The following is a 20,127-nucleotide window of genomic DNA, read 5'->3' as shown; positions in this document are numbered from 1 at the left end:
GCATAAAAAAGGAGTAATGCATTAAGTCCTCATTATGATCTTGATGATCATTTAACCCAAACTATGCTAGACACTACAAATGTTCCTTACATTTTGCAAAAAGGCTTTGCTAAATCAAGTTAAGCAGCATTATACATGGGATATTTATAATGTTAGAAAAGAAAATGATACTGCTCGTTGAGTTTTGTTGTTGTTTTTTTTTCCTCTTAAAGCAGGCAAAATAGGATACTTTTGAGAAAACCATACGGTAATATTTTGCTGCTTTATACAATACTCTTCAAAGTACTTGAAGAGTACTTTGCAAGTCGTATGCCTTCCTTCTGTGGTGACTTCTTAACAGTGTGAGATCTGTAGATTGTTACTATGAATGGAAGCTACTTGATTCTACCCTGAATATATGTAACCACAGAGTATCCGTAGTCTATTTGGTTCTTGTTGTCTCTCCTCCAAACATTTTTCTTTTTAAAGAGCACCTGGCAACACAGGCCCCCTCCAGTCTATAGATGAGTCTAATAAATGAAATTGCATGACCATCATCACCACCTCCTTTTCCCCTAAATAAATGCTATTATGTACAACTTAGTGCGTAAAAACTGGCATTCAACTGCATGATTCAGGCCTTCTCTTGTACACATGTGGAGTTTTGCTTTCTAAATTTCTGTTTTTCGTTCACTATCAATAAGGTGTGCAATGAGAAAATCTTTCAGAGAATCAACATTTCATGTGATTCCTAGAACTGTGTTTTAAATTGGGCCCTTGAGTTTTCTTTTCCCTTTAGTGTTCTGTGCTTTGAGGTGTTCCAATAGTTAATACCCACAGGAAGCTCTTAAACAATTAATGTTACATTTATAGTTGTCAGATACATGGACTACCCTCTCCCCCCTTTAGAGCCTCAATTATTTGATTGTAGTCTTGTAAAATTTGCATCTAAATCTTGTAAAATACTGTACTTCGTGGTATAGATAAATTTTAGCATAACATTTTGTCTCTTATTCTTTATGTGGATAATAATGTTGCTGTCTTGATATTTCTTTTACCAAAATAATGTAGGATATATTCCAATTTGCTATATTGTCAAAATTTGTGACTTTGTTTTAGAATTCTTCTCTGTTTTGTGAAGTGCTGAAAACATTTTCCTAACAGGAAACTTGTATATGAATCAACTATATTTCCTTTCATTCTTTCTTGCCTCTAGTGAAAGCCCTGTGTAAGGAATGTGTGGTAGAACGTTGTCGTGTGTTACGTCTGAAGAACCAACTAAATGAAGATTATAAAACTGTTAATAATCTGCTAAAAGCAACGGTAAAGGGGTATGTTACACAGTGTATATTTATGATAAACTAAAGAAATTTCAAGGGGCAGTAACCGAGTAGCTTATTATTATTTATAGATAATAGGGAGTTGGGACTTTTAGAAGAAAGAAGGGTAATGAAGTAGATGGCAGAGCCAGATTACATTTTGCAGTGATTGTGTCTGGGCAAAGATAAAGAAACCTGAGTCACACAGCCTTTGTGACTGTACTCCATCCATTAGGAAGGTGGAAGCAGAGATGTGGGTCTGAGGCCTGACCAAACCAAGGCAGAGTGTTAGCCTGTCTCCTGGCGTGGGTTTGTAGAAAGCTTATGTTGGGAAGTCATCCTGGCAGGGCGGGGGTGTCCTCCTTAGAGAGGCTGAAGTAAGTGTGTTAACAGATGGTACCCAGTGGGGTGTCCTTGTCAGAAGCATCCAGGGTACTTGGAGTATGTCAAGCCCCTCTCCACAGAGTACCTCTGGACTCGGGGACCAATAGAATCAGATGGCATTTATTATGTCTGGGTTTAATTTCAGTTGTATATTTCTCGAAGATTAAAAAAAGGCTATTGAGTCCCCTAAGTGTGCATTTGTGTATAGACGTGGACGTATATATGTGAGTGCCCAAATGTGCGCTGAAAGGCACAGCTGTATGTAGTTGAAATAGGGATCAAGTGAAAGAAAGTGGCCAGCTGATTGGTGTGATTGGCATGAATGTAAATGAGGGTCAGGAGAAGCAGGGTAAGATTTAGGTTGGAAGTAAATATTCGGTACTTGCACTTCAATAGTGAGGAGTAAAAATGGCCACAGTGAGGAAGTGGGTTAAAAAAATTGTGCGTACACCAGCAGACTTCGAATGTTTATAATTCATTTTAGTCGTGGCCTTTGCAAGGGGGGAAGGGAGGAGAACGTTAGGAAACGTCACTTGCGTGATTTCACATTCTCTCTGTTCCTCAGCAATGATGGATTTTGGGTAGGAAAATCCTCCTTGCGCAGTTGGCGCCAGCTAGCTCTTGAGCAATTAGATGAGCAAGATGGTGACACAGACCAAAGCAATGGGAAGATGAATGGCAGCACCTTGAATAAAGGTAACGTTGAAAACCTGTGTGTGGATGGTTGTGAATTACACCACAAAATTGCAAACACTCCTTTTTAGTCAAATTGGTGTCATTCTCATCTATGTAATTTTCAAGACAATTTTTATTAAACCTTAAGCTCTCAAAAATGTCCCAGAACAAATAAGATTTTTAAGCTATTGAAATTGAGCAAAGGTTCAGCAGCTCATATGAGGAATTCTTTTTCTTTTTTTTTTCTTTCTTTTTTTTTTTTTTTGGTGAGTAAGATTAGCCCTGATCTAATATCTGTTGCCAATCCTTGAGGAATTCTTTATAACCTGGCATGCTTTGGGCTCAGAGTCTCTTTGGTTAATCATGTGCAAAATTAATCTTAATTTTTCTAAATACTAACATTTTTAAGAGGGGGCTGGCCCCGTGGCTTAGTGGTTAAGTGCGGGCACTCTGCTACTGGTGGCTCGGGTTCGGATCCCGGGCGCGTACCGACGCGCCGCTTCTCCGGCCATGCTGAGGTTGGCGTCCCACATAAGCAACTAGAAGGATGTGCAGCTATGACATACAACTATCTACTGGGGCTTTGGGGAAAAAAAGGAGGAGGATTGGCAATAGATGTTAGCTCAGATCCGGTCTTCCTCAGCAAAAAGAGGAGGATTAGCACAGATGTTAGCTCAGGGCTGATCTTCCTCACACACAAAAAAAATAAATTAAAAAAATAAAATAAAGTTTTTAAGAAAGGTAAGTGCTTCAAATTGCATAGTTTGTCATAAGCTCAGTAAATTTTGGTTATAGATTATCTGTCACACTTACAGGCTGCCTTTGGCAAGTAAATGAGCTTGTGCTTCTGCGTTTTTTCATCCAGGAGAGAAGGCAGCTTTTGAATAGCTTTTTGCTTATAAATTCTCTTGAGTTTCCTGAGTTTCCTGAAACTATGGTTTCAATTAGGAAATTATGTTAATGTAAGTGAACCACTAAATTTAATTTTATAATCAATGTTTAAGATATCAAGGGAAATTAATGTGTAGAAACTATTTTTAGATTTAAAATGGAAACTAGTGGTTTGATCAGTTTACTAATTCAATTAATGATCCATAAGCAATTATTTCACTTAATTTTCTTCTCTCCAAATATTAGTATTTACATACATATATATTTTTATTATCACTTTAATATTCTTAACCTTTTTGCTGAAATATTCTGTATTTTCTTTTTTTTATTATTCTTTTTTTGTGTGTGTGTGAGGAAGATTAGCCCTGAGCTAACATCCATGCCAATCCTCCTCTTTTTGCTGAGGAAGACCAGCCCTGAGCTAATATCTATTGCCAATCCTCCTCCTTTTTTTCCCCAAAGCCCCGGTAGATAGTTGTATGTCATAGTTGCACATCCTTCTTAGTTGATGTGTGTGGGATGCCGCCTCAGCATGGCCCAACAAGCGGTGCGTTGGTGCACGCCCGGGATCTGAACCCGGGCCACCAGTAGCGGAGCACGCGCACTTAACCGCTAAGCCATGGGGCCGGCCCTCTGTATTTTCTGACTCAAGCATTTTATATCATTTAATTTTATTTGATGTGGATCTTCCCATATCACTACCTGACTTTGTTTTCTTTCTTTCTTTCTTTTTTTTTTTGGTGAGGAAGATTGGCCATCAGCTAACATCCATTGCCAATCTTCCTCTTTTTGCTGAGGATGATTGGCCCTGAGCTAACATTTGTGCCCATCTTCCTCTATTTTGTGTATGAGATGCCACCACAGCATGGCTCCATGAATGGTGAGTAGGTCTGCACCTCGGATCTAAACCTGCAAACCCTGGGCCGCTGAAGCGGAGTGTGCAAGCCTTAACCACCACGCCACCAGGTCGGCCCAACTACCTTACTTTTTGAGGAAATAAAAACACCAAAGCTGGGGCCGGCCCTATGGCCTAGTGGTTAAGTTCAAGGGACTCTGCTTTGGCAGTCCAGGTTGGGTTCCCAGGCACATACCTACACCACTCATCGGTGGCCGTGCTGTGGCAGCAACCCACATACAAAATAAAGAAAGATTGGCATAGATGTTAGCTCAGGGCCAGTCTTCCTCAGGAAAAAAACAAAAAGAACACCAAAGCCACAGTTAGTTTTAAGCTGTGATTTTTAACATTTTCAAATGTGAAGATGTTTTTCCTTTTGGTTAAAATACTTTGTTGAGCTGTGTAATTCATGAACTTAACATTAGTTGTAATTTTATTGTCCTGTCATCTAGAAACCATATTTTTAGTGGTGTCATGTGACCTAGTGTGTTAAGTATTTATTTGGTGCTCATTTAAGCCTCTTTATATATCAGTGACCCTTCATTTTGGTTGTTGTTAATTTTTTTTTTTTTTGTGATGAAGATCAGCCCTGAGCTAACATCCGTGCTAATCCTCCTCTTTTTGCTGAGGAAGACCGGCTCTGAGCTAACACCTATTATCAATCCTCCTCCTTTTTTTTCCCCCAAGCCCCAGTAGGTAGTTGTATGTCATAGTTGCACATCCTTCTAGTTGTTGTATGTGGGACGCGGCCTCAGCATGGCCGGAGAAGCGGTGCGTCGATGCACTCCCGGGATTGAACCCGGGCCCCCAGTGGCGGAGCGTGTGCACTTAACTGCTAAGCCACGGGGCCGGCCCAAGACCCTTCATTTTAAGTAGAGTTGGATGCCATAATAGAAAGTGCCTTGATGTTGGCCTAGCTGAAAAATATTTTTCATATTGTTTTCAAAGTAATATGCTTCTCTTCTCCCCCTTCCTCCATTCAAAGATTTTAAAAGCTTGAAGTAGTACAGACAAAGCAGAAACTGAAAGCCCTTCCACCAGATACAATCACTGTAAACAGTGGCTTTTTATAATGGCGCTTATATAGGCAGAGTTGTGCCTCTTCCTCTATCAAAATGTACAGTTCTTTTTACTTAGTGGCTGCATTTCTTTTTTTAAATTTTATTTATTTATTTATTTTTTCCCCCAAAGCCCCCGTAGATAGTTGTATGGCATAGCTGCACATCCTTCTAGTTGCTGTATGTGGGACGCTGCCTCAGCATGGCTGGTGAAGCGGTGCGTCGGTGCGCGCCTGGGATCCAAACCCGGGCTGCCAGCAGCGGAGCGCGAGCACTTAACCACTAAGCCACGGATCCGGCCCATGTGGCTGCATTTCATCTTGTGGATATGTTATGTTTATTTAACATATTCTATTTCAATTTTTTACAATTGTTATATAAGCACAGATGCAGTGAGCATCCTTATGTGTCCTTGTACCTACACCTTTGCATAATTTTCAGATTATTTCTTTTTTTGTGAGGAAGATCAGCCCTGAGCTAACATCCGTGCCAATCCTCCTCTTTTTGCTCAGGAAGACTGGCCCTGGGCTAACATCCGTGCCCATCTTCCTCCACTTTATATGGGGCGCCACCACAGCATGGCCTGACAAGCGGTGCATCGGTGCACGCCCGGGATCCGAACCTGGGCCGCCAGCAGTGGAGTGCACGCACTTAACCGCTACACCACGGGGCCGGCCCCTCAGATTATTTCTGAGAAATAAATTGCTAGAAATTGCTGGATCTGAGAATCACACCCATTTATAATTGCCACATACTGACACATATTGGTAAATTTCCTCCAGGAAGCATATTGGGAGCTTGTTTCTGCTGCTTTTGTCAACACACAGAGTACATCAGTCACTTCATCTTTTATCAGTCTGGTACATGAAAAATGACTTAGCACTGTCAAGACTTATCGGCTTTCAAAATTATCATTGAGGTTGATCATTGTCATATATTTGAGGAGTTATTTGTATTTGCTTGTGTGTGACAGAAAGAGGAGATGGAGTTATCTGGTCATGTCCTTCCTTTGCCCATTTCTCTGCTGGAGCTTTTTCATGATTAGAAATATTCTTTACATATATTAAGTATATTAAAAATGGGTTATGTACTTAACCTGGTAAGCCTGTGGATTAGTAACTATTCTCATCTCCTGACTTCAGACTTCTTTTATTCGATCATGTTGCTGGTATACACAACTTCAAATTGATGGTGACATGGTGTAGACAAGTAGGAAAAGCAAATATTGGAAGAGAAATATTAACAGGAAAAGCAAAGTTTTTATTATATATGCTTGATGTTAAAGATTAAGTCTTTATTTCATTAGCCTCTAAAGCTTTCTATTCAACCCCTAAAAGAATAGGTAGGTGAAAATGACATGACATGTCGGTGATTAACTTGGTTTATGACACAGTGTTCTGAGTACCTTGACTGGAATTAAGGATATGTAAATTATTTTTCAATTTGAAAAAAAGGCACATTTTCTTGCATAACCTAAATCTTTACAAAGTAAGACTGCCATTCAGATATTTTTCTTCCCTTTTAAGGGAAAGAAATATAACACTTCTTAGCAGAACTGTGTAGGAATCACTTGGGTCTAATTTTTAGATTATGTCTTAAAGGTTTCTTTGTTCAAAATTGTGCAGAGTAATATCTCTGCTACTTTGAACTTTAAATACAACAGCCAGAGCAGTTATTATCTGTATTTCTTTTGATTAGACGAATCAAAGGAAGAAAGAAAAGAAGAAGAGGAGGAATTAAATTTTAATGAAGACATTCTGTGCCCACATGGTAAGCCAGAAGCGTAGATTTTCCGTTGTTAGGCTGACTTTAGCATATCATAAATATTGTGTTAAGTGTTTTGCTCTCTCTCTCAGGGATTAGGTCCTAATATGGCAGCCATGGTGGAGTAACTGGTTTTCTAAACCGTACTTGTTTTTGATGTTTCTGTCTCTTACCCTTTTTAACTGTTAGCTCCTGCTGTCCACTTTCATGCCAGTGCCTCTCATACCTTTTCTTCTCTCTTTGAAAAAAAAAGGGATTTTCCCATATTTAGAGGAGAAGAAACTTTTTGTCACTTGTCATATTACAGGGCTTTCTGAGTTTGAAGGGAAGAATTTCAGTTATTTCCCATGACTGTCTTTGTCCAATTTGAACGCTTTGAGAACAGCATTTGTATTATTATTAGGGCTATTTCTGGTATAGTTTCTTAGATATTTATTGACTAGCTACTGTGTAGCTAGTAGCTAGCTTCTAGCTGCTAGAAGAATTTCCAAATCCCTATTAATCCTATGTATTTGTTTACGTACTTATTTGGTCTTTGTGAGTGCTCACTTCTAATAAGTAACTTTGTGCAAGGGACTCATTACATATGAGACATGATTTTCCATCCTGTTAGCACTCTGAAAGTCAAACAGGTGTCTACTTCTCAAAGCCTTCTACTGCGTAAGTCCCTCTATCCTGAGAAAAATTGGACCCAGAGAAGTTGGGATGTCACTGGTTAAAACTGTTAACCTACGTCTCTGCGTTTCTTGTTGTTTGCTAACATATTGCTAATATTCAGAATTCGTGTTGGTCCTAATAAATTCCTGATTTTAGTTCTTACTTCATTGGTTCGTTATGAACTGGTGCGTGATGTCTCTCAGTTACCCTCATGCACACTAGCACTTTTGTATCAGGGTCCTTGGTGACACTACTAATAGTTGTCACTTGAGTGCTGCTTGCCTGCTGATCTCTCTGGACATTGTCTCACTGCACCTTAGCTTGTTAGCCGAGTGGCATTCTCATTTCCTGGCCACACAACTGGGAAGGGGAGGGGGGTCATCTTGGGATGTGGATTCGAGTCTCCATGGGTCCCAAGCCCATCTGTCCTTCCTATCGCATCACCCTGCACAAATGTGGGAGATGATGTGACCTCCCAAGTGGTAAACAGATTTAAGTAAACAGAGGGAGAAGGTGCAGTAAATAGGCAAAAGATGCTTTCATATCAACTCTTTTATTTTCCCTTCATAGCAGCGATGTGGACATGGGATAAGTGCATCCATTTTGAGAGTTGAGGAATTGGTGGCGAAATACCGTTTCATGCTTGGTGCTGCCCAGCTGGTTGAAACGGCACCAGAATTCAGATTGTTGTCTTACTCCTTCGCTCACTGACTTTTGCTCTGTCTTCCCACCTCTTGTCTCATCTTGTCTTTTCAGTGTTCCAGTTTTGACTAGGAAGCATGGCAGAGCTGATGTGATTTCAGGGCTCATGCTGCACTCCTCAGCCAATCAGAAATTGTACAGAGGAGCTATTTTTTAGATCTTTAGCTTGATCTGCAACTCAGTGGCATTTTGTTGACATACTTCATTATCTAGTATTTAAAGAGAATAGTTCTAAACTGTTGTTTTTGTGGCCGTCACCTGTCAGTGTACCGTGCCCATGGGGTCTGGTGTTTCAAGTGCAGGATATTGGATCTTACCTAGACACCCACTTGACCCATTAGGTTTATATTAAAACTTGTTCCTGAGATGTGTTGATGGTGTTGGTGGTGGTAGTAGGAGTACTGATGATAGTGCACACTTACTGAATGTTTACCATGTGCCTGATAGTTTTCTGAGTGTATAGATATTAACTCATTTAATCTGTCAACAACCCCGAGAGATCAGTATTATTATCGTATCCGTTGTACTGATGAGTAAGTAAACTAAGGCACAGACAGGTGAGAGTCATTTGCTGAAGGTTACCACACTTGATGGATAGTTTTGTCTAGGTATATAATTGCTTGAAATTATTTTTCTTCAGAAATTTGAAAGACTTGCTCTCTCAGTATACCATTTGTCAAAAGCCATTCTTCCTTCCATTTCTGGCGGCTTGTGAGATCTTCGTCCCCAGTGTGGTGACGTCTCACACTGGCTTGCCCTCATTTATTGTGTAAGGTGCTCTCTGGGTATGTGTGTGTGTGTGTGTGTGTGTGGGAGGGCTGATGACCATGAGCTTCACAGTTAGGGGGCCCAGGCTGGGCTGTTTCACTGGGAATTCCCAATGTCAGTATCTGCTCGTGGGCTGCTCAGATTTCTCCATAATCATCTTCATTCTCCTGCCTGGAAAACACAGACCTGTCTGCCACTGTTCTGGGGATGTAGAGAGAAGAGGGCTTAGGAGTTTCTGTGTTCTGTGTGGAGACATTGACTTGTCCCCATCTCAGCTTGTTACCTCATTCGTCTGTGCTGCGTGTCCCCCCGTGCAGAGGCCCTAGGTTTTATGTCGTCAGAGAAACTTGTAGTCTTCTTTGTGAGTAGAGGGGCAGTTATCTGTAAGGTGTAGAGGAGGGGAGTGAGAATTTTAACTGCCTCTGCTGTAGACTTTTAATCTGTTCTCCTATGTTTTTAACCTCGCCTACGCTTCCCAGTGCCCCAGTTCCCGGGTCTGGTGGGGCATTTCTGTAGTGTAGTCAATCTGATAACATCTTGACTTAGTGCCGATTTAGCATTCATTTTTCTTGTGTCTCATCCATCTGCTTTTAAGCTTCTAAAGTTTTTGTTGCTGTTATTCCCTCTCTGTTCTCTTTATCTGTCATTATGATTTTATATCTTTAAAAAAAATCTCTTTACTGTGGTCAGGAGGCATTGAAAGTAAATGTGGTTTTAATTTTATTTTTTTATTTTTTATTTTTTTTATTTTTTATTTTTTCCCCCCAAAGCCCCAGTGGATAGTTGTATGTCACAGCTGCACATCCTTCTAGTTGCTGTATGTGGGACGCGGCCTCAGCATGGCCGGAGAAGCGGTGCGTCATTGTGCGCCCGGGATCCGAACCCGCGCCGCCAGCAGCGGAGCGTGCGCACTTAACCGCTAAGCCACGGGGCCGGCCCGTAAATGCTCTTTTAAAACATCATTTTTATCTGGAAGTCCTTGTTTTGAATTTTCATATTTTTTTTAACAAAATCCCAATGTATTTCTAAAGGCTTGTATATATTTAATATGTCACAGATTTTATGTGAATTAATCACTGGATTATATTCCATTAGAAGATTTACTACTACCATAGAGCTCAGCATTTATTGCAGATATTATATATGCATCAGGCTTTCTCATCCACTTTATTTTGTATTCAAGTGGATAACCTTCCTATAACCTACCTTGTTTGTTACACTTAGTTTGCTTAGCACTTGAGCAGTTTTTTAATTTTGTTTTTTGCTTTGTTTTTTTTTACAAGTTCTTTAGATGTTTTGTGGCCCAAATTATTAGAGTTTGAACTGGATTTTTGGGTGGAGGGGTATTTATTCAGAGTCTAAACCCATTGTTAACTAGATTTCTATTTTTACCGGAAGAATCTCTGGGGATTAGGTTATCCAATTATGTTTGGTAAATTAAATCTCCCATGGCTGGTTTGATCTTGTATTGGGAGATGTTGCTCACAGGGTGAATTTAGTTGATTGGCTTTCTCTTTTTAAATTTAAAAAACAATGTTATTTATTGTAGGATACATGTCTAATTTTTAAAAATTCATATCACAAATAAAAGTTAATTATTGTCAGCTCATAAACCATATTCAGATATATTAAACCATGGTAGTTATTAAAATGATATGAAACTAAATTTAGAAACATGGCTAAGAAGTAAAGTGGAGGGCCTTGTATTTATTACCAATTAGAGTACAGTAAAATGACATATTAAAATGCTTTTCTGTTTTCAGAAATATGGGTTGTTTTTTTCTAATCAACTAATACATACCCAACATTAGTGCCAGTCACTAAGTAAAAGTACCCCCACATCAAAACAAGAGGCAGTGCATCCATAGTGTCTGTGGAATCCTATTAAAATGTGTGTATGTATTCGTATTATTGTTTCTTTCATTCTCTTTCCTTTTCTGAACCAGATTGGGTTATACCATGGACATACAGAGGAAAAGTCCTTTTTTAAAAAAAAAGAAAAAAAGGAAACTACTTTAAAATTATAATTGCCTTGAAGTTTTTTCTAAATCAGGTCATGGAAGTCTACCTTAATCCTTTTTATGGCTGCATTATGTTTCACCATAAAGATGTGTACTACATTAGGGTTTGGTAATCCAATTAACCTTAAAAAAAAATAAATTCTCTAATTGTATCTGAGGATAGATAGGCATGTTGGAGTAAGTTTTCATAGCCTTAAAGGAAATTTAAGTTAACAGCTGACTCAGAAAAAAAGTTAATTTTTATATTGTGACCTATTTTCTCTGGTGATAAGTTTTTTAAAGCAAAGTAATCTTTTTTGGGATTATTCAAAGCTCAGTAAGAGGTGAAAGGTGAAAGTTAAGAAGATGCATTTTGAGGTATTAGAAATATCCCAGCGTCATTATTCACCAGCTGTGGTGACCCTGGGTGTATTAGTTTCTCTGATTCCCAGTTTATTATGTAAAGCACATGAAGCAGAGATTGATACTGTATTTAGAAAGCTCCTGGCTTTATTACTGTTAATAAACACGGAGGTACCTTGCCAGTGAGGGTGGAAACAAGTGTATGGCTTTGGAAGCTTACAGATGGTTTTCTGGGTGCTGACCCATAGAAGTACGTAAGTGCAGTTCGCCAATGTATCATTTGGGAGCAGCTGAAACCATAGAAAATAGAACCACAAATGGAGGGGAGAAGGGCCCTGGAAAGCGAGATGTAGATATGTAAACAGTAAACTGAAGGGGCGCTGCTGAGATTGCATGTCGCTGCCATCTGGGGGTCCTGCGGTCTCCTGAGAAGAGGAAGGGTGGTGGTGACTACCAGTATTCTTGTTCTCTTCTGGGGTTTTCAAAGATTCAGGGGCATAGGGGTGATGACAATAGTAGTAGCAAACCAATTGGGTCTTGACTGGAGATGGTTTTCCGATTGAACAGTAGATTGCTTCACTCCTTAACTTTGAGTTGGTAGCTTAAGAGAATGGATCTGGGAAGTTTGCACACAACCTTGAAAATACCGTTTCAATTCAGGATTTCAGTAAAGTAACACAGTCAATTGGGAGAAAATAAAGTCTGCAGGAAATTGTGCCATTTGAGCGTGGATGTGGATGAAATGCTTTTGAATAACCCCGGCCATAGCACAGAGACACCAGGATCCCTGGAAGGCCCTTTTACTGCTTCCTTCACTGGCAGGAAGAAAGATAGGAAATGCACAGCTCTAGGCTCTATGAGCTTTTATCTCCAGATTTTCAACAACAGACCTAGATTAAGGATGTAAAGGAATGGCTGGCTCCTTTAGAATTAGATGAAATTAAAAATTTAGAGATTTTTTGAAACTAAGGAAAGAGAGAAAGAATTACAACACTTTAGAAAAGAAGGAAGAGCACCTACAAATTTTTCTTAAGTTTGAGAAATAGGAAATAGCTTTTTTTGGAGGCTATATATTGACTTTTTTTTAGCTTTTTTTTTTTCCAAATATAATTTTTTTTTTTTTTTTTTAACTCAGGGGAGTTGTGCATATCTGAAAATGAAAGAAGGCTTGTTTCTAAAGAGGCTTGGAGCAAACTGCAACAGTACTTTCCAAAGGCTCCTGAGTTTCCAAGTTACAAAGAATGCTGTTCACAGTGCAAGGTACTGATGGCTGTCCTGACATCCGTGAAAATCGCATGCTGCCTCCTGGCTTGACTCCCCGGGAGAATTAACTGTACTTTTAATGGGGGTGTAGGGAGGAGGCACGTCCTGTGCTGTCAGCAGGAGACGCTTGATTGCCTCATTCTCTTTCAGATTTTAGAAAGAGAAGGGGAAGAAAATGAAGCCTTACATAAGATGATTGCAAACGAGCAAAAGACTTCTCTTCCGAATTTGTTCCAGGACAAAAACAGACCATGTCTCAGTAACTGGCCAGAGGTATAATGATTCCCACAAAGGGTAGAATTCATCTGACGTTTTTAAGGCCTTGGCCAAATTCCTGGTGGACTGTTTCAGAACAGCCCAGAGCTGCTCTAATTCTCTTCTGTTTAGTTATCTAATCGGGAGAATTGACTCGAGTTTGCTATTTCTTGGTGGAGGGCTGTATTTCCATTTTATTTATAAAACTTGAAAAAGGAAAACCACGGTATATGGAAAAACATTTTCCCTAAAGGATTTAGGTTAAGGACGCAGTGAATTAATGGCTGCTTTCATGTGATTTTTCTATTCTAGGACACGGATGTCCTCTACATTGTGTCACAGTTTTTTGTAGAAGAATGGCGGAAATTTGTTAGGTAGAAACCAAAAATTTTCTATTTCCTTTTTTTGTTGTTGTTGATTCTAATATTTTTAAAAATTCATGGATTCTGATCCTAGTAGCCTTCATGGTTAGTCTCACTAGCATGTACTGAAAGCTTTCTTTTAAGTTAAATGAATAATCCTAAGAAATACATTTAATTACTAATATATTTTTAAATATATCTTTAATTTTAAATAATTATCTTAAAAATCTTCTCTTTCGTTATACAATAGTGATATGTATTGATCTTCCTTATCTCATTTGAGTAGAAAACCCACGAGATGTAGCCCCGTGTCATCAGTTGGAAACAACGCCCTTCTGTGTCCCCACGGGGGCCTCATGTTTACATTTGCTTCCATGACCAAAGAAGATTCTAAACTGTGAGTTTCTCTTCTTCATGCAGTTTTTCTGTTTCTAATGATTAATAAAGTGTGTTTAGGAAGTTTTTCATCTGACATAAACGGTCTATTTTAGGACTTTAGTCCTTTGCTGAACTGCAGAGTGTTTTCCTTTTATATGCTCTACTCGAGTGAGCACTTGTTGTTTTTAGAAAAGAAAGACTTCTTCTCCATAAGAGGCAAGAGGCTCCCCGAGGCTCCCTTGCTCTTTGTTTTTTCCTTCTCTTCCTGGAGCCCTGCTTTCTCCTTCCACGCTGCTGGTAATCAGTACAGTGTCTCTAGGTAGACCTCTTTTCCAGAATTACATAATCAGTGGGGCTTGAGAAATCACCAGGCTTCAGAAAATAGAGGAAGAGGAAGGCAGCATGACACCAGAGCAAAGCCACCGAGCTGGTCTTCTGGAATTCTAGGGTCTCAGCATCAAAATTTTGTTTCACTCAAGAGCTTCCAAAAGGACTCATCTATGAAATTCTCCTCTGATGTTGCCATTTTATCTTTTGAAATAAATAATTTTTAAGTAACTATGTAAGAGAAGGTAAAATGCCTCTGATCTTTCCTGTAAACCATGAAAAGAAAATTGAAACACATAAATAAAAATTCTCTTTGGATGCAGCTAGAGTTAGGGAGTTTACTATTCATATACTCATATGTTAACATTAGTCAGGAAGCTTAGAATTAGTATATATTTTCTTCTAGATTCTCCCTCTAGCTCTTTTTTCCCTTTTTTTTTTTTTGTTGTTGTTGTAAATGCCAGACATCCAGGAAAATATCTATAATAAAACAAATAAATGTATGCCACCAACCAACTTAAAAGTTAATTCAAATATAATCGAAGGCCCCTCAGCACTTATTCTTTCTTTTATTCCTCCTTTTCTCTCTCCCTTCCTTCCTCTCCCACAATAACCACTGTCCTGAATTTGAAGGTGACTGGTCTCAGAAAGTATTCCTTAAAAAAAAAACAACACAACCCACACGTAGTAATGTTATGCATATTTAAAATTTTTTTGTCTAAATGGCGTCATACTATATTTATTCTTCTACAGCTAACTTCTATTCGACTTAGGTTTTTGAGATTTTTTTTTTTGTGAGGGAGATCAGCCCTGAGCTAACATCCGTGCTAATCCTCCTCTTTTTGCTGAGGAAGACTGGCTCTGAGCCAGGAGAATTGCCAATTCTCCTCCTTTTTTTCCCCCCAAAGGCCCAGTAGATAGTTGTACGTCATAGTTGCACATCCTTCTAGTTGCTGTACATGGGACGCAGCCCCAGCATGGCTGGAGAAGCGGTGCGTCGGTGCGCGCCCGGGATCCGAACCTGGGCTGCCAGTAGTGGAGCGCGCGCACTTAACCGCTAAGCCACGGGGCCGGCCCAAGGTTTTTGAGATTTACCTGTGTTGATTCACCTAACTCCAGTCCATTAAGTTTCCCTGCTGTTGTAGCTTTCCTTTGTGTGAAAAAGGACTACTCCTTGTGGATGGTGATGTATCTCTCCCCTCTAATTCCTTTGTATTAAATATTGATTTTGATGATTTGGGTTTAGGAGACTAATGGATTGTGTTAGTTCTCTTAATTTCCATGTGTCTTAAAGCATGTTGTGTTTTTTTGCACAGTATAGCTCTCATATGGCCCAGTGAGTGGCAAATGATACAAAAGCTCTTTGTTGTGGATCATGTAATTAAAATCACGAGAACTGAAGTGGGAGATGCAAACCCTTCAGAAACACAGTATATTTCTGAGCCTAGTAAGTTTTCATATTGCTCTTAGTTTGTATAGTTACAAGTTGACATCTTAAGGGGGAAGGAAAGAGTATGTTAATATTGTATTCTCTACTTAAAATTAAAGATCATGTGGCAGTCCAAAACTAATACATCCCAGGTGGGAACTATCGTATTATCATCTCATTATTTGTATGTTTATTTCTTGGTAGTAAATGAATTTCCGTATTATTATTTGCATATAACAATACAACAGTTAATAGAAAATATGAGTAATAGTTTAATGAATACTCACTGGTAACTTTAATATATACTTTTAGATCTTTGGTTCTTTGATGGTAATTCCTCAGCCACTTCTATTTTACTACTTTTTAGAACTTTGCCCAGAATGCAGAGAAGGCTTATTGTGTCAACAGCAGAGGGACCTGCGTGAATACACTCAAGCCACCATCTATGTCCATAAAGTTGTGGATAATAAAAAGGTACCGATCCCTCTGTGGCCGTGACCAGTAATGATCAAGCTTTGCTTTTTGACTTGCTGTTGGATTTTGCGCTGAGGACTGCCTGGGATCACATTTTTGTTTCCTTGGAGCTATTTGGCATAAGAGTTGAAATTGGACAAGATTGAAAATGAATAGTTACGTGATTCTATGTGGATTTAGTCAGTTATTAATTTGATATACAAATGTTTATTGAAATGTCAACTATGTGCCAGGAATGGTCTTGCTGCTGGGGATACAGTGAAGAAGACAGACACGGTACTGGCCTTCAAGAATATTTGTACCTGGTGAGGAAGATCAAGAATAAACCCGTAATTCATAAACCCGTAATTCATAAATTAATTTGATTTCACACAGGGAGGAATGTTTAGAGGGAACTTTAGCAGGGTAAAGTGAGAGACTGGCAGAGGTGGAGGTGACACTGTTAGAGAGGGAGTTGACAGGAAAGACATCTTGGAGGAGGAGTTGTTTTACCTGAGCAGGAACTATCAGGGATCCAGGCAAAGGGAACAAAGGCCAAAGGAATAAGCCTAATGTGTTCAAGCAATAGAGTGAAAGTCATTGTGTCTAGAGCAGCTCTGTCTGGTGGAACTTTCTGCAGTGATAGAAATGTTCTGTGTCTGCACTGACCACTATGGTACCACTAGACATGTGTCGCTATGGAGCACATGAAATGTGGCCAGGCTGACTGAGAAACTGAATTGTTAATTCATTTAAACTTAGATAGGCACATATGGCCACTGGCTGCCATAGTGGGTAGCACTGATCTAGAGTGAAGTTTCTTCCAGGGAGGGTTAGTGATATGGGATGAAGGACCAAATTCTATCAAATTTTATATGTCATACCAAGGATTTGGGATTTCATTCTAAGTGTAGATAAGCCACTGGAGCGTTTCAAGCAAGGTCATGGTGTGATCTGATTGATGCTTTTAAAAGGTCACCCTTGCCATTTGTGTTTGGAATTGGTGAGGGCGTAACAGGAATAAGGAAAACCAGGTTAGATCCTCTTGCATTGATCTACAAGGATCGGTGAAGTAGACAGCTTTGGGTATATTTTGGGAGCAGGGATGTTCAAACTTGCTATATGGATTGGATTTGGAGCATTTTTATTATAATTAGGGATGCCTCATAGGTGATCCTGACTTGGATCTCTGGTCATCTCATTAATTTGATTCCAAGGTTTTGGGAATTAAAGACAAAGTGGAACACATTTTATTTGATGATAGTTACCAAACATTGTTTTAGAAAGATGACTTATAAATTATGTTCTAAAGGTCTAGGGTTCCGCTTCGCAAGTTGAACTAAGGCCTTCATTTCCTAATTTGCTGAGAAAATGAAGTTAATGAGTATAAATGTCTTAATTTTTCTTTTAGAATTTTCTTAAATCTTTTGTATATATTGCTATCTAGTATAAAATAGTATCCAATTTAGCTAAAGTTTTATTATTTATTTTGAGTTTTATAGCAGGTTTTCATGCAAAAGAGCACCTCCTCCATCCTTCCTTTTCTCAGTCTTAAGGAAGCATGTGACTCCTGCTATCTGCAGGATAGCATTTGCAACTTGAAAAGGCCTGACAGTCAATGTACTAGAGAAAATGTAGGGTACCTTGGAGGTTCTGCAAAATAACATCGTTGTCAAAGCCTGATAATAATTGTTCTGCAGAGACTGATTACATTTATGGTGACCACATTAACTACAAGAATAAATCATAGGATAAAAACTAACATGAAAAGAATACAGAAAACAGAGAGCCCTTGAGTCTTGATCCTCTGTCTGGTCTGTTATCCCTCAGTTGATAAAGGCGTCCCTCCTCTTAATAAAGGTGGCCCGTCAGAGCCCCCGCACCCTCTGTAGCACACCTTCCTAGGGTCTGACCTACTTCTCTCTCTGTTTTCCTGGTGCATTCAGGTGATGAAGGATTCCGCTCCAGAGCTGAATGTGAGCAGTTCCGAAACAGAGGAGGATAAGGAAGAAGCTAAACCAGATGGAGAAAAAGATCCAGATTTTAATCAAGTACGTGTTGAAGCTGCTTTTCATTGTTAAACTTTCTGCTGTTCCGAAAGAGCAGCCACTCCGTGCCCTTGGACGTCTCCCAGTACCCTGTGTGGGATATTGGTTCTCAGCTCCCTTCCTTGCTTTTCCTCTTTCCTTAGTTTTGGTGGCACGCTATAGCTGTCCTGATTTCTCATGAAAAGCTATGAACTACATTATTCCAGAATTAATATATTTCTTGCTACGAAGTAAGAAAGGCTAAAATATAATGTAATGATTAAATTTTTAGCTGGAAAAGAAGCAAACAAGACCCATATCTTGGTTTATTGCTTAATCATGGAATCTTTAAGTATAAAAAAATTATTTAACTCATATTCCCTAGTTAGAAACAAAATAAACAATATCTTTAATAATGGAGTTTATAGACAAGCTTTTCGGGTCTCTAAGGTATTAGATGACCAGATCAGTCTTTCATTGTTCATTGTGATGAACTTAAAATTCTTCTGTTAAAATTGCCTGTTTTCTGTGTATTCTGTTATCATTTTCTTGTTGCTTCATTATATTCTGCATGTTCATAGTGATAATGGAGAAAATTGTCTCAAGGACAGGAAATAATGTGGGAATATGTGTGATTGATGTATGGTGTAGATAAGTTTCAGCTTCTCAACAAGTCAGACTGCTATGTTCCAGGATATTCTATAGATACCTTAAATTCATGGAATTTCTACTCTAATTAGAGTTTAGTGTTAACAGATGAGATACTTATTTTCTTTCTTTACTGCTAAGATACAGCATAGTCAAATCATGGTTCTTCCTGAAGGAATAAACGTGTTATAATGGCCATCTGCTGGATTTGTCACAGAGCAGAGCTAGCTGGGCTTGTCGGCCTGTCTGTACACACTGATACGGTTACTTCATTTTCAACATTGATTAGGAAGGTCTGAAAAGCCCTCTTTGACTTGAATCTTGCTCTCTCCGAGGTAAATGTTACTTGTAGTTTCCCAACTGGTATAGAGATATGTCAGCATTTGTTTTCCATGGCTTGTTGGATCTCATAAAACGTTTACTTTAGAACACCTACAAAAGAACAAAGTCATGCACTTTTGTACACCTTCCTGCTGGTAGCAGTCAGCCGCTCTTCTGTTAACGCTGTCCTACCAGATTTGTATTTCAGTGGGTCAGCATTGGAGGGCCCCTTCGTTCCAGTGCTGACAGAATCTATACATTTTATAGGAACGCAGGTCTTCAGTTTTGAGGGTATGTTTTCCTATAATAAATAATGCCCTTATTAAAATCTGTGTATATGTATGCCTTCTGTTCCTTGGGGTGGGTTTTGAGATTACTGAGTCAGATAACATCTCTTGATAGGAGTTTGCAAACACATCTTTGCTGCCTTCTAACCTGTTTGTTGTCAGCTCTTTTCCATGTCACCTCTTGTCATACAATCCGTCTTCCAAGTCACAGATCTACAAACCAGTTTGTTTGCTGTTTTAGTTGATATATTAAAAATGTTCGTGTACATATCCATCCTGATTTATTTTTTGTTAATCTCTTTTGTTTGCTTGGCTGGCAGTACCATGCTGTTTTTTATTTATTTATTTATTTATTTTTTTTCCCCCAAAGCCCCAGTAGATAGTTGTATGTCATAGCTGCACATCCTTCTAGTTTCTGTATGTGGGACACGGCCTCAGCATGGCCGGAGAAGCAGTGCGTCGGTGCGCGCCCGGGATCCGAACCCAGGCCGCCAGCAGCGGAGCGCGAGCACTTAACCGCTGAGCCACGGGGCCGGCCCACCATGCTGTTTTAATTATTATTTCTTGGGAGCATGGTTTTAATGAGCAGTCGGGAATCTCATCTTTTTTCAACTCTTTTCTTGCCTGTTGTCACCCACTCTTTTTCTGTCCTTTCGGCAAACTTTGTCAATTGGTTTGTAAAGCTTGATATGTGTGCTCTTACTGTCCTTAGTTTCTGTTATTTCAAGCTTTGCTTTTCAGCCTAAGAGTTATTTAGAAAACTCATTACATTTTCAAGTGATTTCGATTTTTGGGAAGCTAACTTTTTTGAATGTCTAGCTTTATTCATTGTGGTCATAACCACAGCAATTTTTTAAAAGTGGATGTGGAATTACTCTCCTCAGTTGTGGATGACAACAGATTTTGCATCTACAGATATGAT

At 39.2% G+C, this 20,127-nt stretch overlaps 1 protein-coding gene across 4 annotated transcripts in view; it reads left to right on the top strand.

The window, feature by feature from the left end:
• The window catches only part of USP48 (ubiquitin specific peptidase 48), an 88,973-nt gene that overhangs the window by 55,816 nt on the left and 13,030 nt on the right, over nt 1-20,127 (top strand). For all 4 annotated transcript variants that reach the window (XM_058553155.1, XM_058553154.1, XM_058553153.1 and 1 more), the window contains 10 exons: nt 1,196-1,310; nt 2,248-2,378; nt 6,900-6,971; nt 12,591-12,715; nt 12,869-12,991; nt 13,286-13,347; nt 13,622-13,732; nt 15,357-15,487; nt 15,837-15,943; nt 17,869-17,973. In XM_058553155.1, the coding sequence (XP_058409138.1) occupies nt 1,196-1,310; nt 2,248-2,378; nt 6,900-6,971; nt 12,591-12,715; nt 12,869-12,991; nt 13,286-13,347; nt 13,622-13,732; nt 15,357-15,487; nt 15,837-15,943; nt 17,869-17,973 (1,082 nt within the window). The remainder of the gene's footprint in view (nt 1-1,195; nt 1,311-2,247; nt 2,379-6,899; nt 6,972-12,590; nt 12,716-12,868; nt 12,992-13,285; nt 13,348-13,621; nt 13,733-15,356; nt 15,488-15,836; nt 15,944-17,868; nt 17,974-20,127) is intronic.

The sequence above is a fragment of the Diceros bicornis genome, chromosome 13 (assembly GCF_020826845.1).
Source record: "Diceros bicornis minor isolate mBicDic1 chromosome 13, mDicBic1.mat.cur, whole genome shotgun sequence".
In the NCBI taxonomy this organism is placed as follows: Eukaryota; Metazoa; Chordata; class Mammalia; order Perissodactyla; family Rhinocerotidae; genus Diceros; species Diceros bicornis.
The sequence above is the reverse complement of the archived record's forward strand: the minus strand, read 5'-3'. Positions and strand labels throughout refer to the sequence as shown.